The 26,586-nt window shown below is 33.5% G+C and overlaps 1 protein-coding gene across 8 annotated transcripts in view; it reads right to left on the minus strand.

Annotated features, from left to right (window-relative positions):
• Positions 1-764: 764 nt before the first annotated feature.
• Positions 765-26,586, minus strand: part of LOC131929766 (uncharacterized) — a 49,715-nt gene continuing 23,893 nt past the window's right edge. For 5 of the 8 annotated variants that reach the window (XM_059286124.1, XM_059286125.1, XM_059286131.1 and 2 more), the window contains 16 exons: positions 26,238-26,403; positions 25,773-25,894; positions 24,995-25,170; positions 23,827-23,929; positions 22,379-22,494; positions 21,238-21,391; positions 20,780-20,891; positions 19,396-19,568; positions 18,021-18,068; positions 14,684-14,764; positions 12,960-13,062; positions 12,039-12,229; positions 11,018-11,056; positions 8,665-8,799; positions 8,200-8,242; positions 765-6,828 (listed from right to left, as the gene is read on the minus strand). In XM_059286124.1, the coding sequence (XP_059142107.1) occupies positions 4,494-6,828; positions 8,200-8,242; positions 8,665-8,799; positions 11,018-11,056; positions 12,039-12,229; positions 12,960-13,062; positions 14,684-14,764; positions 18,021-18,068; positions 19,396-19,568; positions 20,780-20,891; positions 21,238-21,391; positions 22,379-22,494; positions 23,827-23,929; positions 24,995-25,170; positions 25,773-25,894; positions 26,238-26,403 (4,097 nt within the window). In that variant the 3' untranslated portion in view covers positions 765-4,493. The remainder of the gene's footprint in view (positions 6,829-8,199; positions 8,243-8,664; positions 8,800-11,017; positions 11,057-12,038; positions 12,230-12,959; positions 13,063-14,683; positions 14,765-18,020; positions 18,069-19,395; positions 19,569-20,779; positions 20,892-21,237; positions 21,392-22,378; positions 22,495-23,826; positions 23,930-24,994; positions 25,171-25,772; positions 25,895-26,237; positions 26,404-26,586) is intronic. The other 3 variants (XM_059286128.1, XM_059286127.1, XM_059286132.1) reach the window with 3 other exon arrangements.

The following is a 26,586-nucleotide window of genomic DNA, read 5'->3' on the forward strand; positions in this document are numbered from 1 at the left end:
AAATTCTTCGTTAGTTCAAAATTTGTCTTTTACTACTCATTTAGTCTGTGAATGGATTTGTGGTCAAATATTGTAACATAAAGTTGATGCATTTCAATATTATGATTTCTTTCTAAGGGGTCATCCATAAATGACACTCGTAGGGGGGAATTATTTTGTGACAGTCTGTGATGACGGGGGGGGGGGGGGGGGGGTTCAGATCATGTGATGTCACACCTTTGCATTATAAAAAAAGCAATGTTCGTAAACGCCTCTGGATCTGGCCATACTCCAGCAGGTTTGATGAGAAGTGATGATGATGAACCTCCAGCAGATGAAGAAGTTTGTTTCTTTTACCTTTGTAAATGTAGAGAGGGTGTGGTCTGTACTATACCCAGTGACTTTTAGTTTCTCAAGTCAGTATTCCATAGTGCTGGATTAGAGTCCAAGACACCCTATAAGCTCCAGCCTGGGAACCATTTGAACCAAACTCTAAAATATTCTAGGATTAGCAATTAAGTGCTTGACTAATACACTTGACTATTTTAGATGTCTAGCGATTGTTATTTCTAAAAGTCAATATTTCTTTTACAGTTTCACACTAGCAAGAGTTGGAAATGCAGGCACCGCTTAACTATGTTAAAAAAAAAAAGCTTGATGAGTGGTTTTTGTTTTAAAAATTATAGCTTCTGTAAAAGTCTTGAATCTCAAGAAACAAAGCACTGGTTTCGCTCAAAGCCCTCCATTCTCAATAACTTTAAAAGAAACAAAACAAGTTCTCATTACTTAACAATATATTTGTTTACATTATGAAAACATCAGACATTAAAAAATAATTTTTTTTTTGTAAGTCTAGCAAACATGGAATTTTTGTTTACACAATTAATTGATGTCAAAATGTACACTATAGAAAGTAAACAATTAGGAATGATCAAATCTTAAATTTAAAAATAAAACTAATTAATCAAATTTAACATAAAAGCAAAATTTTAAGTATACATGTTTTAAATGTTATGACATAAAATTATACTGGTGTGCATGGCTTGTAGATATTTTTTTATTTTTATTTTATTTTCAGTTTTAAAATTTTTTGTGCAAGAATGATGTTAAATTATAAACTACACTAAAACTCTTCATAATATTTATAATTTCCCATTTTATTTTTTGCTAACACTATTTGAAATTTTTAATAAACAAACTAAAAATTGTTTGAAAAAATAAGTATAGAATACTATAGTTATCTTCTTAAACTTTACTTCCCTTTAAATGTAAATTTGTTTTTCTTCCAAACTCTATCATTTATATATCTTGGAAAGGGACTCATTAAGTAAAAAAAAAAATTGATTTTGTACATAATGCATTTCTTTCACTTTTGGATGCTTTTTAATTTTTGTATGAAGAACATAAATTTCTTGAGAATTTTTTTTTAATATACTTAAAATACAATTTTTTTGGCCGCATAATTTATAAATCATATTCTTTTCCACTAAAATTTCAATTAGATTGCACAAATTGCAAGAATAAAAAGCATTTGCGTTTTTAAAAGAACCACATAATCTAAAATGGTTTATTCTTGTTTCTATGACAACCGAAATTGTTTTCAAGCCTCTTTTTACTGTTTAATACTTAACTTTCATGTGCCAAATATAATAAATTTTAAAAGTATTTAAAAAGCTTCAAATTTTAAATTGTAAAAAATTGAAAAGAAAAAAAAAACAGCATATCTCCGTAAGTAGTTCGTGTGGACCTACCTATTAACATTAAGTAGCTAACCAGGCAATTTAAAAAAATTCCTTTTCTATGCAAAGTCAAATTTTAAAATATTGATAAAAAATGTTTTAAGTTAAAACCAATGCACAGTAACAAAGAGAAGCAAACAAAATGTTTACAAATCAAGACAAATGGGGATGAGGAATTATATAAAATTGTGAAAAACCTTATTCATGACTGATCATTATAAATATACACACAGCTCATCATTTGTGTATTTATATTTCAATAGAAAATTTATTTAAAGATAACATGTTTATAGAAATATATTCTAACCACAATGAAGTTACAACAAAAGAAACTGAGATTTTTTTTTTAATATAAGGGTTTACTACTACATTTGTTTTTAAATAAAATCAACCACAAACTAGAACTACTTTCTTAGTCATGTTCTTACTAGTAGGCCTTCTGGGAGGTTAACTGAGTGAGAGGGGAGACTATCTGGGTGTTAGGGAAAGGGAGGACACTCTCATTAGGCAGAAATAAATCACTTGAAATAAGTTGAAGAAAATTATCAAGCCTTTGCCACACTGCACCGGGGAATTTTGTGTAACACACTGAGATTCAGCGTTATCTTAAAATGACAGTCAAAGCTATGTTAACAAGACAGCATGTCCCTAATTAGATAACTCATTTTAAAAGTAATAAATGCTGCTATAACACTTAAACCTAAACCAGAGGGAGTGGGACGGGTTTATGTATTCAACAGCTGTCAGTTAGAAGCTACCATCTTTAACAAGGGGTGTCAGGTTGGTAAAGACCCTGTCTCTGATACATCTCTCAAAGTTTTATAAAATGTGTCATCAACACTGAACACCTCAGCACAACACAATACCACTGGTCATCTGAAAGTATCAACCTCCAGGCAACCGTATGCTCATCAGTCTATTCACAAACAGGACACATTTTTAAAAACTTAAAACATTGATTACTTTTAACATTCTGTACTTAAGTTTTACTTAGTTTCTAGATCCTGATTAGCCAACCCAGTTTCAGCACTCTACTGGACATCCTCAATTTGTTTTGCAGCAATGCTCACTAATGTTATCAACAAGACAGCAAGACTCGTACACACACTAAATGTATATGATCACGTGATCAGTAGCACTGATGAAACCCACTTCTGACAAACAGTACAAAACAACATAACTAGCATCAGAACAAAGAAATAAATTATTCTATAATCAATTCATTAATCCATCATTAATTTATTATAATATATAACATTTTATTATATACCCAAAAAGTAAGTTTGAAGCATTTGGTACAGTTATTAACTTTGTAGATAACAAAGTTATATTATATGATCATCAATTTACCAGTTATAAATATATACAGAAAAAAATCTTCAGTACAGCATGTATATGTAAGACAATTGTATTCACTTGAAATTTAAAAAGAAACACATACACAAGACATGTAAACATCAACAGCATTAGTGTGTTCAATTTGGTTTTTTTTTTTAAAACTATAGCACATCATGACTGAAGAAAAAAAAAACAATATTAAAAATCACAACTCTTCCATGGTGTCAAGCTTTCACCTCGTTTAAAACAGCTTAGGTATCAATGTTTGATTCAAACAGCTTAGGTATCAATGTTTAATTCAATGATGTGTTCTGGTTTTATTTTTCAGTTTATAACTGTACAACAATCAACTTTATTTTTAAAATTTAATCTAAGTTTGGCAAAACTAGATTGAGAAAGTATATTGAGTTTTTATAATTTTCAAAACTACAACAATAAAATGTAAGTGTATTATCACCAACCTTTCACTTCAGTCCCCACTACACTTGGGCAGATGCATTATGGTACAGGTAAAAATCTTTTACCAATAGTAGGATTGATGTTCACTTCTCAATATATTATTGTCTACCATTAAGTATGGTGAAAGTGTTTTATTTGATTTAAAGCATCATTGAGATCAAATAAAAAATTATTCTGGGTCCTAGTTTTACTCAAGGTGAATCGCTGATACTCTAAGGACGTAATTTTTTTAAAGAAATCTTTTTCCAGTATTAGTCGTGGTTTTGTTGTTTCATTAAAAAAAATTGCATTTTTGTATAAACATACAATTTTCAAGCTTGCTCGCCATTAATCAAAATCTAGTTTAAAGAAAAATGAATATAAAATTATACAACCACTTCTGTTGTAGAATTATTTATTGTAAAAACAGCTAAAATACCTGAAAATACTTTTAAGCTTTAAACCTTGCACTAAGACCTTCAGGCATTTTTTTAAAACCTTGACTAATTTTGCAACAAGAAATATAGACTTATCCATGACTAATACTGCAAAAAGACTTGTACACATAAAATATATTTTAATTATGCTTATATGCAAATTATGAAATCAATGATAAATTAACAATTAAAAAAAACCCACAAATACATTGTTCATAAGAGCAGTGCCATCCATCTAGATTATATGTTTTCTGTTTATAGCACCTTGCTTAATAAAGAATGATTGGTACTGTACCTTGGTAAATAAGACCAACTGGTGCTAGATGGGTCTTGTATACCAAGCAGAGGCAGAGAAATTCTAAACTGGTTACAGGTTTTTATGCTAAGCCATCCCAGCCAGTCAGTGTTATCTGTCCTGTAAATATTTATTCATTCTTTGCTTGAAAACATAACTAATTGAAAAACTTGTGTTTGTACATTAAAAGAATAAAGACAAATATTGTTTTAAGATTTCTGCTCCATGTTTTTAAGATACCTTTTTTATTACAAGAATTTTTTTTAGCTACAACATTTCGCTGTCCATTGGATAAAGTGGCTCGCCATCTTGACCAATGGGCAGGGCTGATGTAGCTGTGGGTGGAGGGTGTATTTCCTCCTGTGGGAGGTGCTGCAGTTGTCTGTATTGTTTAAACTCCTCCCTAAGCTTCTGAAACCTTTGGTCAGAGTCTGGATACCTGTTGGCTTTGTCTGGTGGGTGCTCACTATGTTGGTCTACCCTGGAATGTGAATGTCTAGGCGCTGTGCCACTTAGTCTGGAATACCTCTTCAAGTCATCCATGATATCATTCTCCAGTGCGTTCAAAGAGTCAAATTCATAGTTTTCATCCCCTGAGGTGTCTCTACGATGGGTCAGAGGGCCAGATGGCTGATGACCCTCCAGGCTTAGATCCGGGTCGTGGGTTGAACTGAAGGACGCACTACCTTTACCCCCACCGCCTCGCTGGTGGGGGTGTACAGAGCCGTTGCTCTGGGACGTGTTGCGGCTGCCGATACCACTACTGTGGCTGCCGGAGTCTTGGGGCACCGACTCATCACTGGGGTAGCCTCTGTACTGACCCCCGGGGTGGGGTGGCTGTGTGGTGTACCGTGGGGGTGCAAGGACACCGCCATGAGGTAGGGTCCTCTGTGGATGGAATGCTGGAGCGTTGTAAGAGGGAGGCTGCTGATGACTGGAGGGCCTGCCATAGGAATCTTCCAGATGTCTTTGACTCCCATACTGCCTTGGAACATCTGGTCTTTGGTGACCCGCGGGTCTTCTGTAATCATACTGCCTACGCTCATCTGATGGTCTTCTGCCACTGTCATTCCTACTATCATACTGTCCATCATGATAGTTTCTAGGCAGGGACATATCTGGGTAAGACATCCAATTAGATGGTCTATTTACATAAGGTGCACCTTCATAATCCTGAGCCTCAAATGAAGGAATTCCTTTTAACCCACGACTTCCTTCACTTAAAGCTCTGGGCCTGAGTGGCTCATTGACATATTCAGGTTCATTGATAATATCAGACATGTAGTACGGAACTTTGCGCCGAGCCAGACTGTTATCAGCGCTATCCAGTGTACCATAGTAGTCAGGGTCCTGTAGGGCTGAATGTGACTTGGACATCTGAGGGGGCAGGTACAGGTTGACCCTGCTCTGTGGCAAGGGATCAGAGTAGCCGGAGATGTTAGCTTGGCGGGAAGGCTTGACGGGCGGGGCGACAGGTGGGGCTTGGCGGAGTCTCTGGACCACGCCCTGCAAGTGGTCGCGCGTGTAGCCCAACGGCCTGCCGCTGCTGTTGTTGCTCTCGTTATCACTAGGGTGGCGGCGCTGGTGGGCAGGGGTTACCATGGCGAACGGCTTGGCGCTGTCGCCCGTGCTGATGTAATAGCCTGGTGGAATGTGGGCGGTGTCGTGACGAGGGCTGTACAAAGCACGGCCGGCTGGTGACACGGAATGATTAGGATGGCTCTGGGATGTCTGCTCTGAAACAGGCTCCAGCACCGAGCTGATGTCCTCGGCCCCAAACAAGGGAACATTGGACTGCTGTGAGGGCAGGTAATCATCAGTCAGGTACGTCATCTGGCTTGGCTTCATCGAGCTATGCCGGGGGAACCCAGGTGTCGGCTTGAGACCAGGCTGCTGAGGCAACGTTCCGAAGACTTCATCGTCTTCACTTTGAAAACTTGGATACTGGGTATCCAAGTTGGGGGCTGGGCCCTCCCTGGGGGCTGGGCCCTCCCTGGGGGAGGAACCTGAATGGCTGGGATAACGCGGTGCTGCTAAGTGAGCTGAATGACTTGGATACTGATTGGCTAAAGCTGGCTTGACAGGTGCGTGATGAGAAGGAAACGAGTATGATTTTGATAAGGTGGGGTAATCTTTAAACGATGATGGATGTCTCTGCTGTGGCAAAGGATCGTTTACCTGTTCATGATGTGGATGGGGATAAGTTTCTAGGGGAAGGCGGCCGTAACTTGGAGGCAAAGATCTGGACAAAGGCTGCTGGATGAGACTTGATTCACCTTTTTCGTCAGGCCAGGTGACGTTCTTATCCGGTCGGGACCTGAACGACCCGGCCTGCGACCTATCACTCATAAAACTTGTTTCATTCAAAGGCACCTGGCGAGCAATACCCTGGTCATACCCCTCCCTAAAGGGGACACTCCGACCAGCGCTGTGTTTCTGAGGGTCAAGTTTATCAACATACAAGCGCGTGGACATCATGTCAGCTGATTGGTCAAGTGCTCGGGTCTGGGGTAAGAAGAAAATACCGTCGGTTGCATCCAGAGATGTCACAAAGTCTCCTCCTCCATTGTATTGCCAGCGATCCCGTTTTGCCTGAGGTTCACTGAAGATGTCAAACAAATTAGAAATTAACTAACATCTTCATCAAAATTTTACTTAGCAAGTAATCTATATACGGGTCATTTCTTCAACAAAAGATAAATTAGGTGTAGCAATAAGGCATTTCTTCAACAAAAGATAAATTAGGTGTAGCAATAAAATTTTGAATGGTCAACGTTAAATAAATCTATATGCCAGACTAGAAGATTTATCTGATTTTCTTTTTAAAATCTTACTATCATAATAACGGCCATGCAAGATAAAAAAATTAAAAAACAAGGTCTTCAATTTTATGTTTCACTAGTAACTAAGTTTCAGCATTACTATAGGACCTAAGCTTTTTATTAAAAAAAAACTATAGCAAATTAGTTTAACACCTGGATATTATTTAAACTTCTACAGGATTTTTTAAATACTAACTCACAGTTAACACACTTTAAAAAAAATAGAATAAGATATTATATTACGGTTTTTAATATTGAAACTACAATTATCATTTCTAAAAATTAAACACAACAATTTTAGGATTTACTTCAGTTCCAATCACAACCATTCTTGCTGTTATAGAATATTATATAAAATTAATAATAAAAAATGACAAGGCTTCCAGTATTTAAGTACCAGGAGAAATGATTGCAAGAGCACAGAAATCAGATGGCTGATGAAAAAAAAAATAAGAGCATTCGGCTTAGTTGAATTAGCAAAAAAAAAAAGGAAACGAAACAAAATATGGCATTTGATGTATGTGAGAAAATAAAAAATTTGGAATGGAACATGGCATGCAATCTGCATAATGCCCCTAGAGATAGATACTTTACCTTTCCTAGTCCTTCCCAAGCAAGTTTGTAATAAAAAAGAAAAAATTCATAGGTCAACCATCAAAAGATACAAAAACTATAGTTGAGGTTCTTAGACCTGAATTGGTCAATGTATAAAAGTGTGATCTTTCACAACAATAGTATACTGTAATGATGGACAATAAATAATGTATCCACTTATTCATACTATTACTTTGCAAGCTGAGAAATTTTATATTTATACCAAAACAATATTTTTAATATGCATACAATTGTTTTTTTTTATTAACGGAATGGAGCTGAATTAATACATATTATAAATTTCCCTTATTTTAAATTATGCTGATTAATATACATTAAATTTAATAAAAATTAATCACTTAAGTTTAACTCACAAATTCAATCAATAATATGGTCATTGTGGTTGGTTCTATTCAATTTAAGAAAGTCAAAATTTTCTTATAATATAAAACATGAAACACTAGATTTTCATATCCCTCCCAGTTTTTCTTTAAATAAGTTTTTCAAAGCTGCAACAATGTGAAATTAAAAAAAAAAAAAATCAGTAGTCCACTCACTGTCTTCCATTCATTTCATCAGGTTTACCATAGTTGACATCATCTGTTGAGAGACAACATTTTTTAACAATAAACTTTGAAGCAAACTTATGAGTCAACATTATAACTGTAAACATTCTATACATTCTTTTCATCATAGTTAACATCTACTGTTGAGGGACAACAATTTTTAACAATAAACTTTGAAGTAAACTATGTGTCAACATTACGATAGTGAACATTCTACACATTGCTTTCATCACTTACAGTTAACTGTCAAGAACAAAAACATCTACCATGTCAAGGTGAAAGAATATAAATGTAACAAATCAAAATATAAATGTAACAAATCAAAATATAAATGTAACAAATCAAAATATAAATTTAACAAATCAAAATATAAATGTAACAAATCAAAATATAAATGTAACAAATCAAAATAGAAATGTAACAAATCAAAATAGAAATGTAACAAATCAAACTCACTGTATTTTGATTTGGCCTTCCTGTCTTTCTTTCGGCTGTGAAAAATGGCCACCAAAGCCAGAAGGACAGCAACCAATAAAAACAACACGCCCCCAATAATTCCACCAATAAGGGCCTCTGGTAGAACCAAGTCATCTTGCAGAGAGAAGATTATTTTTGATCAGACATTTGAAATGTAAAGCTTCAAAATGAAATCTAAAAATGTGTATTCCACTAAGCATTGAACCAATCCTTTTTACAAATGTCTTTATAGAAAATAATGTACATCTAAAACAAACATAAGATTTTTTAAAGAGACATGTATTACGTTTAAAAAAAAAACATCAAGAAAATGACAACATTTATTTCACATCAAAAACTAGCTCAACTTAAAATCCTAGTTATAACTAGTAAAAAAATCTAATCAAACTAATATAATTATACAAAATTATTTTTTTTAAAGTATAAACCACACGATAAAAAAATTAAATAGAAATTTTAACAACCGCAACATACAGAACTCAGATTTCTGGCAAAGTTGCAAAATAATTAATGGGGTGATGTCATTCAAAAAGTACTTTGATTTTTGTACAAAATATTGTACAAATCATATGATATTAATTACACAAAGTTCACTAGACAAAAAATAGATGTTTTTACTCATCCCCATTTTTGTAATTATGAAAAATAAAAAGTGAATATTAAAAACTTTTACTGGAAAACACAAATAATAGTGTTCCTGATTTTAAAAACCCATCTAAGTTTGTATTTTAACTAGTAAATTATATCAAATTATACTATTATTTAGGTTTGGCAATAGATAAAGTAACACACACTTGCTTTGCAAAGCCGTCGCAGTTTTTTTAAATCTTTTAAAAATTGGTTAAATGTTGTCTGTCTGTAACTCCAATTCAGCAGTCCCAGTAAATATAATGTAATATAATTTAATATGTAAGTTAGTGGCTATTAATAGACTCATTGAACCCTTCCCAGATTACAGTGTAGTACCTCAAAAACCATAATAGTTTACCATTTTGATTAAAGATCAGCATGCACATACAGTGAATTTTGCATTGTTTGTGTTTATCTTACTATCAAAGTAAGCTACATAAACACCAAAATACTGATATCAAATTGATACATGAATCAAAACGTCAATTAAAAAATACAGTGGCACCCTTCATATGAGATTTTTTCATAATACAAGCCATCGAACAAGTGATGTTATGATTTAAGATACGAGGAATCTTGGACTGGTTTTTTTAAACGACCTGCTAGTGAAAGTAAGGAAAGCATCGCAGTAGTGGCAAGGATAGGTGAAGAGAAAAGCAGCGATGAAAATTAAGCAAAAGTAAAACAACATTGTACAGTAGCCTTTAAAGTTCAATTGATTTCAGTTCAATTACATCAAGTTTAATGGTAAAGTGTAGCATTAGAAGTGTAACGAGTAAGTGAACAAAGTGAAGCTCCTCTCATCTCCTCTACCCTTTATAAAACAAGTTAATTTCTTTAATAATTTAATTTATAATTACATTTTTCTTATTCAAAAACAAGTAACAAACACTACTGGTGTGGCAATTTGGGGGGGGGGGGGGGGGGCTAGAACGATTTAATGGCATTTCAATTAATTTCATTGGAGAAAATTTCTCTTAGATACTAGGAAATTGACATACGAGAAAGGTTAATGAATAAATTAAATTTGTAAACTCGAGGTACCACTGTATCTTAACTGTAACACAACAATGTTGGGGAATATATTGCAACTGCTCCATTAAGTTATTTGTGTGAGTATAAAACTGTTTAGCTTTACCCAAATTAATTATCTTTGGCGGTAAGCTTAATTAGTAAGATTTTAAGATGTTACACCTGTGAGTTCTTACATCTTAGCAATACACTTACTCTTGTAACCCTTAGAATTTTAGTTAGGGGTCATCCATAAAGGGCATCATAAGCCACAGTGGGAGGGGGTTAAGATTTTGTGACAATTTATGATAAAGCAGGCAGGGGGTATGTAAGGGTTAAAAAATATTTATTTTGTATTCTTAAAAAAAAAAAAAAAAATTGATTTTCACTAATTTAATAGATATTGTGGGTATATGGTGGACAGAACTTAGAGAATTTCATTTTAGTGGGGAGTGTGGCTCTTTTTAATTTTGTGATGGGGTAGGTTGAGGTTATGAATCGCCTTAAAAAGTGCATAATTATTTATGGACGACCCTCTGTGGTTGTAGTTTTGTTATCAATGCTTCCAGCTATACAAATTTGTTTCTGGCTAATGTACAGGTAGTAATTCTGAAGATATTGTGTGCCAGTGGGTATACAGTTCTCTAATCAAGCTGAGTTACAACAGGTATGATAGGGGATGCAACTATACCAGATGATGAAGATGCATCAGCATTGCCTTTGTTTTTTCCTTTGGTGGCAGCAAAACAAAGTAAAGCATCAAATTATCAAAAAACAAGACACAAACATGTTTCAAGACGGCCAAAAATTAATTTCTATATAATTTTATGTGAAAATATAAAGCTGAAAATAGGTTAAAAAATTAAAAAAAAAAACATTCACACAATCTCAAACTAAGATTAGTGCTCATGGGTGCTCACATTTCAAACAGCTCTCATGAGTTACACACTTAATTTATTTTTCCAGAACAGCCACAAAGTATATTAAACTTCTTTACAAGCCATTAAAACAAGCTGAACATGTGGGTGACACCCGCAGAAAGGAGATGATAACAACAGAAATGTCCTCAATAATGCTATAGAACTAGGAGAAGAGTTTGCATGTTTAGCTTGTATCGTTGCTGCAGTCTAAACTAAAATCCATTTTTCTAAATTTAGCACTATGAAGTGTATTTAATCTGCCAAACTTGATTAATTTTATCAGCATTCATCAGCAAAAATGCTGACAAGAGATTTTCAAAAAAAATAAACACCATCTAGTAAATTCATGAGACTAAAAGTTCATTTGCTATAAAAATCTACTATGATTGACAATGACCCATGTATTAAGCAATAATTCCAACCATTATACAGAAGAAACAAAACTTGTTTGATATTATATTTCCAATGCATTATATTAAACTCCCTAAGAGATATGAGCATAGACCAAACTTCTCAAATAAAATCAACAAGCCTATACTCTCATCACCAATAGGTATTTAATTCGAGCCTACCTAGTTTTATCACCCCACAAACAAGAAATAAGCACCTAGCCTCATAACCAATAGGTATTTAATTCTAGCCTACCTAGTTTCATCACCCCACAAACAAGAAATAAGCACCTAGCCTCATAACCAATAGGTATTTAATTCGAGCCTACCTAGTTTCATCACCCCACAAACAAGAAATAAGCACCTAGCCTCATCACCCCACAAACAAGAAATAAGCACCTACCACTGGGCAAGCTCACGCGGATGGTGTTGGATAAGGGGCTTTTGGCCAAGACGCCATATGACCGTAGTCTGATGTCATAATTCCCGCTGGGTAATCCTTTCATGACAGCACTACTAGTCATGGCATTGATGATCCTCTCTGGGTAGTATTTCCAGTTGCTGCCACTAATTTCATTGTATTCTATCAAGTAGCTGGTAGAAAAAAAGAAGAAAAAATGGAATATTTGTCATTGTATTCTATCAAGTAGCTGGCAGAAAGAAGGAAAGAAAAAATGGAATATTTGTCATTGTATTCTATCAAGTAGCTGGCAGAAAAAAGGAAAGAAAAAATGGAATATTTGTCATTGTATTCTATCAAGTAGCTGGCAGAAAAAAGGAAGAAAAAATGGAATATTTGTCATTGTATTCTATCAAGTAGCTGGCAGAAAAAAAGGAAAAAAAATGGAATATTTGTCATTGTATTCTATCAAGTAGCTGGCAGAAAGAAGGAAAGATCAATTGACAGACAAAAGGTAAATTTTAAAAACAAAATTAAATAATAAATAGCATTTTTGGAACTTTTTTTTAGACTAAATGTACATTGTATTAGTAAAATAACTTTTATAAGAAATAAAGAAGTAACAAAACTTTTCAGTCAAAATGTCTAATAATTATTTTAAAAAAAACTTTTCTGACAATTTTATTTTTGTGGAAGACCTTTAAAATTTGTAGTTTTCTTCAATAATTAATTATTATTATAGACAGTGATGAACTCGACTTCATCTGCCCCATGAGTCTTGGGCACAAACAGCAAAAAAAAAAAAAAGACGATAGACAGTGAGTGCATGGGCATGTTAATTCAAACCCACATGTGGTTGTTTTTTAACACTGGTATCTAGCTCAACCTTTTACCTAAGGCTTGAAAAAAGAATGTGAGACTTACTAGAATATTGGTGCTGGTGAAAATGAAGGAACTCTCCAATAAAGAAAAATAGTATTATCTTTAACTTGGTAGGATAAGTTGGAAGGAGGGTTTGGTATAGGACCTGTAGAAATAATAAAAAAAATAATTTGTTAGGTTAATAAACATTAAGTTATTAAAAAGCAGTGCCTGAAAGCAAACATATAAAAAAATTAAATTAACTTGTAAAATGAAAACAATAGAAATTAATATAAGAAAAATACTTCTTCTTCTTCTTCTTCGTTCTTAATTATTAGTGTTGAGGGGGGGTCGAGATTTATCTGCCAGTGGATTTGAACTCGAGACTTTTGTTCGAATTTATCAACCATGAGCTTTTTGCCGACTCGACCACGCCTCTAACACAATTAAGCGTTACGTGTCAACTGGTTATGCGCCATTGAGGCCATTGACTCCGATTTCAGCCTGCTTTTCTTTTTGGATTTGCTTCCATAGCCTTTGTCCAACCAAGAACAAACTACAAGGCAGCAGTTGTTTAATTTTGGAGTTGTCTCTCTTAGAAGAGTGGCTGTCCCCAGCTAACGAGCCTCATCTGCCCGAGGGTTCGAACTCGAGACTTTTCGGTTTAGCAACCATGAGCTTTACCGACTCGACCACGCCGACCCCAGAAAAATACTAAACCAAGCCATTCGGCTTAACATAGAGTCAGATAGTAAATAGACTCAGAAGGCTTGGCTCTAAGTTTAAGTTATAACATCACTATCTAGTACCCTTAGACCACGCATAATTGTCCCAATGAAATGGTTGTGCTTATGTGGTCATCTATTGAAATTAAGTGACAACAAAGAAATGAATCGTAGCATATAGAATCTTGACCTTGATCTAGTATCTGTAGGCCAAGCGTATTTCTTCACTGTTTCCGTGGAGATAATTTATTTGTTTTTTCAAAATTTTCAAAACATCGTAAAAAATATTACAAAGCAAAAAATTAGGAGAAAAAAAATTAGCTGAGAAATATGCAGTTCCAACAAAAAAAAAATGGGAATTCCACTAGATCAGGAAAACTCACATCCCTCAAGTTAGGGAAGTGGTTGACAATGTATGTAAGCAAAACAGTTCCTACATACAGTATGGCCACATACTAATTAGAATTTTAACTTTGGTTACAAACCATAAAAGAACTTTTTAACATTTATTTATGTTAACTGTTTATTTTACCCTTAGAAGGAACAAAAAAAAATTTCACAATTCAACTGTCACTGATGTAACATATTAGTTAGCTGCAGCCTGTTTGAAATACTAATCTAACCAATCTATTAGTGCCACTCATACCTCTATACATTTAGAAACACTGATTGCCTCTACCAAGACAGCAACACTGTTAATGCCACTACCAAAGCCACCTCTTACATTTAACAATTCACTAACTTTACCTAGGTACTATTGCCACTTACTGCATTTATTGATTTGGTAACACTAGACTCAACTTCAAGTGTCAGTACCACTAAATATTACCCTCAGAGATTTTGCAACAGTCATAACTAAGGTGTCAGTGTCACTACCCATACTGTCAGTGCCACTAGCCATACTGTCAGTGCCACTACCCATACTGTCAGTGCTATTTTCCATACCACTTGCTACACTGTCAGCACCACTACCCACACTGTCAGCGCCACTACCCACACTCTCAGCGCCACTACCCATACCACTACCACACTGTCAGCGCCATTACCCATACCACATCGTACCTCTATTCTCAACCACCTCGGGGTAGTAGATGTCCCCATTCTGGTCTCGTGGCAAACTAAGGGCAGCAAGAGGGTCGTAATCTGCCAATAGAAAAATTGTTATCCATTTGTTATTACGTCCAAATTTATCCAACAATACTGTGATTTAACTCTTTATTGTACTCACTTGTCAGTCTCAATTTTCGATAACATTTATTTTGTCAATTTTCAATAACATTTATTTTTATAGTAGCAATGTGACGTCAAAAAAAAAATTTTGTTTTAAAAAAAGAGGGAAAAAATAATAAAAGTATATTTTTGAAATAGCTTTTGTAGAATAAAGAGTTTCGCAGTATATTTAAATAAATTTAAAAAAAAAAAAAAAAAAAACATGATCATTCAAGATTCTTTAACAATTAATTATGAAAAGGTTAATTCTAAAAACATTCAAGCTTGATCACATAGTCAGTACTATAACAAAAGCTGACATGTAACACAAAAAGGGTGCGCTGAAAAAATAAATTTAGTTCATTCTGTGAATAGGGCGCCTTTTGTAAACATGCATAGAACATGCTATATAAAAACTGTTCAAAATTTTTACAGTTGGCCTATATTTAAAGACCGAAATATTTATTAAACATATAACATGTAAAAATAAGAGTGGGGGAAAATTTTTTTAATAAGCAACTGCTGAGCCAGACGCGAAATGCTACCAGTATTTATGATATAAGAAATGCAATCTTAGCAAATGCAAGATCTACCTTGAAGATATCTACCACATTAACCTTGTTTTACTGCTATACTTAACATTATAAACTTTTGAAAACTATTAGTTGTAATAGTAAGTTACATTTGAAAAATAAATATTATGAACATTTATGAAACAAACGGCTAAAAGAATATGCAGATATCAAACAGCAAAAGACTACTCATTTTAAAAGTGAAAAGTGTACTGCAAAAAGGTCTATCATGGAGTCAAACAGCAAAAGACTAATCATTTTAAAAGTGAAAAGTGTACTGAAAAAGGTCTATGGATGAACTGGTGCATGTTGGCAATGTATAACAAAGTTTCAGAATTAAAAGGACAGCTAACATTTTACCAGCTAAAGGCAGAGGCAACATTATTATTATTAAATGCAAATAAATCATGCGACTGTGAAAAGCCAGCTGCCATTATAGTTCCCATAAAGAACTGCTATTCACATGCTGTAAGGCAAATAGTGATTAGTTTAATGGCAGATATAGGTGTATCTGCACGTTGCCAAATGCATAAACATCATTGCGGCTAACCTGTTTCGAAAAACTTTTGATCAGCTGCCAAGTTTTCTGAAGCAGAGTTAAGGTTAACATGCTGATTTTACTGATACATATTAATAGTATGCTCAGTTTTGTTTGTTTGATCATAATAGGTCCATATCTTATGTACTGATCTCTATTTAATCTTTTGAGTTTCGGAAAAAAAAATTGACTTCATGGTCAGTCATTTTTGTGTAATACTATGACCGTTTTTGAGATCTAGAGCCCTAAGAATAATCTCAATTTGATCTAGGGTGGTTATAGTACTTTGTTTGACATTTGTGAGAGCATTTTGGTGACTTAATTTTTTGTAAATTTTCGCCAGTGGTGAAATTTTTTTTTTTACCCCCAGTGGTTTGCTCATTGAAACTGTAATTTTGTGATCGATAATTAAAGCTTAAGTTCTCCATTTTGATATTCTACTCAATTTAAGCTTTGTTGAGATGGTTTAATTACATCAATCAGTTAGCTGTTTGATTTTCTGCGATTTTTTAAAACTTGATGATTTTTGTGTTTTTTTTACCTCCCTTAAGATTGTGTGTAAAAATGACAGTGTCAATTTTGAGACAATAAATATACATGTTGCAAATAAACAGCATGTTAAAAAAATGGGTGTTTAGTCTGTATATGCTATTATCAGAATTAAGGTAAATGACCATTATATAATTTATAGTTTTAAAGATAAGGGGTTGTAAATTTGGCACCTCATTTGACAGAAAAAAGGTAAAAAAAAATGTCTGACTTCAAAATCACACAACTTTTTTCCTAATAGTCCTACAGATATAAATTCGGTATCCACATCCTTAGAATAATTAGTACTACACATTAAAACATAAACCATTGGTGCATGATTGGTTTAAAAAATCAGTTTGGAGTACTTATTTGAAGAAATAAGAATCCTAGACAAGGGATAGTGAAGTGGAGATGTATTTGATGCAAACAGTACGAAAAGTATTTTGTTTATTAATATAAATAAAGAGCTCAAGTTTAAAAATAACTATTTTAAAGAAAAGTATGTGTAATAGCCCTTATTAAAAATTAATCAACATATATATAAACTTAATAGATTTATTAGAACAAACTTCACCATACTTACTCATGTATACATTTTTAAATTACCATAAATAAATCTCAAAATATTACAAGATCACAGTGTGATCCTGAACTCATATTTTTTTTGGAACTATCTAAATCCTGAATAAAGCAAAAAAAAAAATAATGGCAGAATAATTTTCTAAACAAATACTACAGCAAGATGGGAAACATCGACCACATGCAACAATCAACACAGGGAAATATCAATTTTTTAAACCCTATACACAAGATGTGCAGTAAAAAATCATAGCCAAATAAAACTGATGAATTCATCCAGTGACACAACTCAATCAAGAAACATGCTGGTTTGAACTGCATTTGATTAATGCGACACGTAATTTATACTCAACCACCCACTCCTAAATAAATTATATTGCAGGCAAAAAAAAATAAGAGGGGGGGTAACTGTAAAAAAAAATATTCCTATAAACCTGGCCATTCAAAAAAATGACATCAACTTTTAAAAACTTAAGCTAATGTGACAATGAGCTCAGTTTTATACTTAACCTTTATTATTGCTAGTGTTTATAATTTGTAGCTCAGCCAAAACTAAAAGAATGTTGCCGAAATTAAGTTTTTAATATATGCTCTACAAAATATCTTAAACATACATATAGGCAAAAGTGTGGAGTGCTTCTGATAAGAAGACATCACCAAGTTTGACTTAAATTTTCAGCAATGCTTAATAAGGTTTTGAACACTATTACTAAATTACAATTGATAATCAGCAACAAATATTGCGCTAATGTGACACACTATATTAATAAATACTTGTTTTTATTTTTTGTAGAAAGAGAAAAGGACTTCAAAAACTACTGCTAGGTTTATAAATTTGTAATTAACATTAAACTGAGCTCAACTAAAACACAAATTAGCTTGAACCAAATGCAGATAAAAATGATATGATGGGAGGTTGAACTAAAAAAAAATTGTCGTAATGTTGGGGGAGTCTAAATGCAAATTGTACCCGGTGTGATGTTGTCGCGGTTGCTTGGACTGCCCGGTTCAGACAAACCTGTTTTGGCCATACAAATCAAGTGATGGAAGTCAAGAAGAAAATTGTGTGAACATTCAACGCATATAAGAAAACACCAAATCAATACAGAAGAAACACTCCCCAGAACAGCAGAAAGAAATTCAAATCTTTTTTAACATTCTTCAATATGAGATAAAAAAAAATATTCAAAAATGCAGTGTGCTTTAGTTTACACAATATTTAGTGATACTGTGAAAATTGATTATTAATTTAAGAAAATGTGTATACACAAATGAAGAAACAATAGTTTAGGCAAACTCTAGTGCTTTAAACTGTAAAGCAAGCTGTGCATCATATGGACAAATAATTTATTGTCTCATGCACATATTAAAAATATCTGCATTTTTTAAAAAAAAAACTGCAATAGCAAGAAATCTGAAAGACTACTAACAAAAATACTAGAGAACAAAAAGTTACACACAAAACATGTAGAAATATTAAGGACAAAGAGAAAATGTGCAATTTTCTAAGACAAAACATAAAATATCAATATTTTTTTGAATTTTCAAATTTTATGTTTGATTATATTTTGTTGTTCATTGTAGTAAAACTTTTAAAAATTAAACGAATTTTCAGGTTGGATGATCAAATATAGCCTAGCAGCCAACCCAAATCAAACAAATAAACACAACCTTTAGAAACTAATTATCAGCAACACAAGTTTCTGATCACAGCACGCTGCAAATATCCAGCAACTACACATATAATTCAGCAACACTGACTTCTCTAACACAAAGTACTAGCCAGGACAGTGGACTACAGCGCAGCTATAGAGAATGTCTAGGTACTAACAACTGAGGAAGCTTCGCTTATAAGAGATCACTATTTTTTTTTTGTTTAGCTACACAGTTAAAGAGGCAAAAAGTTAACTCTGAAAATGTTCAAGAACCTAAAGGGAATATATAGATTAGATGTGAGACCAAAATTGTTGAAATTTAAAACCAACCAAATTTGAAACCAACAAAGATTTATTAAGAACAGTATTCCAAGAAACAAATGAGTCAGTTCAGAGTAGTACATATGATTGTGTTCATCCAATGTTAGAAAGAATGTGTAAGTAAGCAGCCGACATAATATTTTATGGACAGTAAATAAGAAATTTTTCTTTTAAATCAGTAAATACTATTCTAAAAATAAAAAGGTGAATATTCGTGTTAAATTATGCGAAAACCTTCAGTTCTAGATCATTCTAACTTAATTCCTGCTAAAAAAATAAAGGGTTATTTTTTCAAAGCCAAAACATTAGTCAAATTTTTAAACTCAAAGGTAGCCAGCCCCTTTTCATAAAGATTCAAGAAAAATTTACCCAATGTTTTCTGTCTAACTACATCACTGAAAGATCCATTGCCCCATTTATTGTAGGACAATATTTTAAACTCATATTCTGCATTTGGGTGTAGACCATACAAAGAAAAGACAGTTGCTGAAGTGCCTGGCATGTCCATTTTTTGCCAGTCATTGTGATTCACCTGCCGAAACCTGTGGAAATATTTAAATCTATGTATATATAAATTTCAATAGGTTTAAATAAAAAGTTTAAAATTTTATTTTTATCTTATAGGCCTACAAACTAAGCTAGTTTAAGATAAGTAGGCCTACTTAATTGCATCATTATATTCTACAAACTTTGTAGGTTTAAAAAAGTATTGAATTTTATTTTTATCTTCTACAAACTTTGCTAGTTTTAAAATGTATTGAATTGGCAAGTATTAATGTGATGTTTGAACATTTATTTTGCCGACAGAAACAATATGTGTTGCATTGATATAGTGATACAAGGTGTCGTATGTGATGTTTCATTGTTCTATTGTATCAATGTGTTGTGATATACAAATGTTGTTTCGTAATGTGTTGCAACAAGGCTGTGATATATGAATGTTGTTTTGGATCCGCGTGTTGTAAGAATGAGTTTTATCAATTATGTATTGTAACAGTCAGACCTTCATGAACATGACTAAAACAGCTTTTAAAATTGAGGTGGCAGGACAAAGTGCCGAACATAGAATTATGGAGAAAAGCAAGACAGGAGCCTATGACTGTGCAAATAAGGAGGAAGTGGCGCTGGGTGGGTCACACACTGCGAAAGTCTCACCCAAATGTTGCACGCCAAGCGTTTGAGTGGAACCCCAGGGAATGCGGAAGAGAGGCGCCCAAGACAGACCTGGAGGTGGAGTCTTCTCGAAGAACTGAAGCCAACAGGGATGGGAGACGGTAAAATTAATAGCAAGGGATCGGAAGAAATGGAAGGAAATGGTGGAGAGACAACTCCAAAATTAAACAACTGCTGCCTTGTAGCTTGTTCTTGGTTGGACAAAGGATATGGAAGCAAATCCAAAAAGAAAAGCAGGATGAAATCGGAGTCAATGGCCTCAATGGCGCATAACCAGTTGACACGTAACGCTTAATTGTGTTGGAGGCGTGGTCGAGTCGGCAAAAAGCTCATGGTTGATACATTCGAACAGTCTCGAGTTCAAACCCACTGGCAGATAAATCTCGATCCCCTTCAGCACTAATAATCAAGAACCAAGAAGAAGAAAAGAAGAAGGTGGAGACCCTATGTTCCATAAAGAGCAAAGGGGACTAAGTCACGTCATTGTGTTTTGCATGAATTCTGTCTTGTAAAAACATGTTGCTCCAATGCTGTATCTATGTTCTATTATGCATCAACAAGTAGTGTCAGCATTGATTACCACAGAGTGTATGATTGAAGTGTTCCCCCATCATATGCTGGCTGCCATGTTATTGTCACATTGAAAACACTGGGTATCACTGTCACATTAAACGGTGCGTACGGAGTTGTATCTGAAAAACAAAAAAATATTTGAAGATTCATTTTAATTTCAAACCATGCATTTTAACACAACCCCTACTTCTTACAACGCATGATAAATTTCCAACCCTACTGCTTTATACAGCAGAACCCAGGTTAATTAATGTTATATATAAAGCAAGGCATACTATGGTTAATGACAAGCCCCCGTAATACATTCCAACTAATTGTATGCATGCTCCAGAGCTTACTGGAATTTCCATGTTACAAAAAAACATAAAACAACAAAGCTAGCTCCTGGCTAATGAGGATTGAAACCTTGCACCTATGGACACCACTGTCAGATTCTGTTTCTCCCTAAAACAGTAATAAACTTACTATCAATCCTAAGCTCTGTGACCTTAACTCTAGAAGCTATTGTGTTGATGGCTTTGCATTCATATGTCCCATGATCCTCTTTTGTTAAATTCCTTATTTCTAGGTATTTCTCTGTCATTGTCACTCGTTCATTATTTATAAGCATGCCATTTACCTGAAACACATCGGTTTATATATATATATGTATATATATATATATATATATATATATATATATATATATATATATATATATATATATACATATATATAATAGTATAGTATAGTAAACATGGGACAGGAGAAGTAGAGTTCACTACTTTTTGTGACCTTTGCATATAAGGGATAGGGTGGTTGGCATTATGCACAGCCCTGAGCACACTGTTTAGTGTTGCGCATTGGGTTATCGTATATAACTCATCTATACAGTCTATTACAAGGGCACGAAAACCACATGTTTATATATTATGAGTTATAGGCTGCCAAAAAATTACTACCCTTTTTAAATATGTCAAGGGTGACAAAACACAGTGACAAAATGAAGAGGTAAAAATAAAACTTGAACAAATACATGAAGTTTTAAATTTCTACTTATGACTGCTAAAATAACTGGAAAATCAAGGGACAATATTCTGATAATTTTGGTCCAGTATAAGTTGAACTGTTGAACTCTTCTTGAAATTTTGGGATCATGTTTTGGACATTAAAAGTGACTTCACAACTGACATAAATTTGACGCTTGCTATTCAACAAAAATATTTATACGCTAACAACTCGCCATTTTAAGAACGGGAAACAGGAACACAAGGTTAAATTTTAATTAAGGTGTTCTGTCTTACAAAGACCAAACCAGATAAGTTTGACATCAAGATCTTTACGGGCAAGTGACACAGAAAAGTTTTGCCTTAGCAAAAGAGCATTATATCAAATTTGTAATTATGTTTCAACCTTTCAGCAATTTTTGGACATCCGAAGTGGCACTTATCCTACTTTCGGTTTCTCAAAAGCCTGTAACCCCTTTCAACACAACCTCAGGATTTTTGTCCAAAAAGTTATTCCATGTATGGAAAATGATGTTGTGACTGTCCAAATGTTATCTCCATTGGTTAAGTATTATGCGAATTAAATAAATAACACTTAGCACTGACTGTCGAATTCATACCTTAGTCCAAACTACAGAAACTGATGGATTACCAAAGGCTTCACATTCCATAACCACTGAATCTCCAATATTTCTGATATATTGCGGCATAGGTTCTTTAGTGAACTCTGGGGGGTCTGAAATAACAGAATAAAACACACTCATTACTGTGGAAACTATTATCTTTACATCTCACTTTAACAAATACAGTTTCACATTCAAATTTATTTACTACTTAATATACTATTTCCCTAGACACTTTTTTTTTTTAATATCATTGAACCAAATCTAGAAAGGTAGTTTTAAATTTCTGTCAATTTTACTGCACAAATTTGTATTAAATCTAAAACCATAATTGTCTCTCACCTGGTTTTTCTGTGCCATGTAAAGAAAGCAAATAGAAAAAAAGTCATATTCCATGTCATTTAAATACAAAATAACATTATTTGCCATCATCAGCATAGGTTATTCAAAAAGAATTGCAATGAATGCATAAAAGTAACTAAAGAAGAGGGTATATGACCGTACATAATGTAAAATAATGTGTCAAAATCAAAGTTCAGAGATGACTATCACAGACAGGATGAATTTTAATAAGGCAGAATGAATGTCATACAGGTTAGGATGAACTTTTCTAAGAAATGAGAAGATTACTCAGATTCAAAAACTACATATTGCTGTGAAAGAGGGTTCTTGATTCCTATTGCATTTTTAAAAAGTAAAATTTTCCCCCGGAAGACAGCACTTTCGCAGTGAGCGCTAAACATTGTACGCACCTAATAAAGCCACTTTGTCTAACCTTTAAAAAACAAATTAAAAATCAGCAGATACAGTTCTGTGTGTTTTTTTTGTTGTTTTTTTTTTTTGCGACAACACATACTATGTATAGAAGGAAACAATGCTTGAAAGCAGCACCAGCATACTACGATCTCAAAGACGAGGCAAAAAAATAAAAACTTTATATAACTTTTAGAGACAGACAACATAATGTGCAGATAACGAAGTGGCTGCTACTACTGTAAAAAATTGGTGAATCAAAGATGTTGTTACAGTCATAGAAACAAATCACTACATTTGAGTGAATCAAGCAAAAACATGAAAAAGGAAGTAGAAAATGATAACATGCAAAAACTACTAACTCATCTAAACATGCTACTTCAAAGGACAAAAATTTTTTGTTTAAAACTCAAAATTCATTTATTAAAAACAAATTTTTTAGAGAAAAAATGAAAACAAAAGAAAATTTTTATTTTAATTATGTGAAATAACTGTATAAAGCTACAATTACAATTTTAACGGCTGTCACTTGAATAAAAAAAACTACTTGAAAACTTTAACCATAATAAATTTAATTAAATCTTTTGAGGAAAGAAATTGTAGACTTTCCTGGAACTTTTGAACTTGAATATGTAATAAATGTTTTTCACTGTTTAAAAAACATGATAGCAACTATCTACTCTGTTACTCACCTTTGACTACAACCAGAACTCTTGATGAAGGGAGACCATTCCCCATGGAATTATAGGGTGTGCATTGGTAGTTACCTCCATCTCCATCTGTAACATTACTCACCTGCAAAAAAAATGTAACAAAATTTTTAAACTTGTTTATTAGCTGTTTAGATTTTTGAATGGCAGAAATTAAGACAAATTATGGGACTTAGTGTTTGAGACAAATAACAACAATTCTAAATACAACATTTTGAGCTGAAAGCTCTTCTTCGTTCTGAATTTTAATGTTGGAAAGGATCCCCTCCAACACAATTAAGTATATGTGTCAACTGGTTATGCGCCATTGAGGCCATAGACTTCCATTTCAGCCTGCTTTTCTTTTTGGATTTGCTTCCATAGCCTTTGTCCAACCAAGAACAAACTACAAGGCAGCAGTTGTTTGATTTTGGAGTTGTCTCTCCTAGAAGAGTGGCTGTCCCCATCTAACGAGCCTCATCTGCCCGAGGGTTCGAACTCAAGACTTTTCGGTTTAGTAACCATAAGCTTTACCGACTTTGCCAAGCTGACCCCTTGGGCTGAAACAGATCTTCAGTGTTTGTAATAACTGACTAGAAATTGAGATGATATTCAGCATAGTCATGGGCAAACATGCATTATAGTTTGCCATAACTAGGACAGAGAAACCTTAACTTTGCTTCATCTCCCATGCTGACCTTAATGTCAGAGAAAGCTAATTTCACTTATATTACTCAACTCTTTAGTTTTGAGATAACAACATCTAATGGTTTAAAAAGAATAAAAGTTGTATATATATATATATATATATATATATATATATATATATATATATATATATATATATATATATATACACTTCAAAGTTTATCATAAATTATATATATATATATATATATATATATATATATATATATATATATATATATATATATATATATATATATATATATATATATATATAAAATATGTATTAAACTTTGAAGTATATATACGTACAAATAGAAGATATTACTACAAGTGATAGTCAGACCCTGAGTTCTATTTAAGTACACAACAACAACTTAATAATTTCATCATACTCAACAAAAAAAAACAGTAAATAATGTTGCCACTGTCAAACAAATCTTTTAAAGTAAAACCAGAAGTGTTAAAAGTTCCAATATCTCACCAGCAGGGTACCATTACCCAGGATGTCAAAGCGCCCTGTGCCTTTGACCACAGAGGAATCTTTCACCCAGTCCACCTTAGAAAGCGGTGGGTTTGAATCTACAGGGCAATCTATCTGCTGAAGGTAGCCTTTAGCCCATGTTATCTGGGATGGCATTTTTTGCACTTCTGGCTTATCTGAAATACAAGGATGCATATCACATGTACAGTAGAGGAAATACATTTCTCAGTTTAACTTTCTGGTTGTAACATTTGAACAAAATAATGTCAACTTAGCATAATAAAGGGAAAAAAATATCACAGACAGAATTTTTAATTGTACATTATTATAAGAATTATACAGATTGCAGACCCTGACAAGATAATAGAATTTAGAATGGTCTGATATGAGAATGCTTCCTTAAAACACAGTCACTTTTTAGACTAAAGAGGCCATTTTGATATGAGCTTCACTGCTTAGTCCAACTTTAAGGTGACTTTTTTGTAATAAGAATATATGATTTTTCAACTCAAAGTTAGACTAAAACATTTATAGTTTGTTGGAACTATGTTGGATCTTTTTTTTTTAAAATGAAAACCCTCAGCCTAAGTCAAAAGTGCCTACAAATGATACTTAGATTTGTTGAACACCTAAGATGTGAATAAATTAAACACTGATTTGGTTATTCTGATGGTTTAGTGCAAACTTACAAATAATATTTAAATATGTTGAACACCTACGCTATAGAAAAAAAATCTATAACAGATTCAGTGACTCTGATGACTTAGAGCAAACTTACAAATAATGTTTAGGTACGCCGATGCTTCATCATGACCAAGTCCATTGCTGGGTCTGCAAGTGTACCAGCCCCTGTCCCCTTTGACGGCAGGATCAAAGTGAAGGGTGCCATCCTCTGTGATACTGTAAACATTCAAGTTATCAGCAGATCAATTTCAGTGTCAGCTTTGTGTTTGTTTACATTATATCTCGGGGGTCTATTGAAGATTTTATTTAAGAGTAAAGGAATGGGCTATAAAAAGCTGTAAGGAAAGCTGAATACGGACAAGCCTATCTAAATGTATAAACTAAATATGATTTACATTAAATAAATGTAGTCAGAAATAATTTTATTCTGACTAAAAACAATTTTTAAAACAATCTATAGCACATCCTAAACCTGTACTTAAAAAGTAAAGTTCCCTTTTTGAACAGGACAGTCCATGGGGCTAGTGAAGTAGAGATCAACCCTGTGATGTGCACCCACCTGATTCTTTTAGCTTTGAACCCATCCAGTGTACGGACATCCACTGTGTCTTTGTACCAATTGTAGATGATAGTGTTGTGGTAGGCTTCAGAAACACAGGGGAAATCCACTTTCTGGCCATCGTACTTAGTGACATTTGCTGGCTGGTGCATAATGTAAGGTCCACCTGACAATTAAAGAAATATGTTTATATTATTATTTTGAGTTTATATTTAAATCATTGCAACATGCCGCCGATTGGTTGAGGCCACGCCGGGGGGACGTTCTGACCGGGATTCAAAGGGACGACTCGAAATATAAACAGATTAATGCGATTATTCTAGATCAAAAATTAAAATTTTGACAATTT

Source organism: Physella acuta, unplaced genomic scaffold (assembly GCF_028476545.2).
Source record: "Physella acuta isolate Inbredline_101_S28 unplaced genomic scaffold, ASM2847654v3 ptg001672l, whole genome shotgun sequence".
In the NCBI taxonomy this organism is placed as follows: Eukaryota; Metazoa; Mollusca; class Gastropoda; family Physidae; genus Physella; species Physella acuta.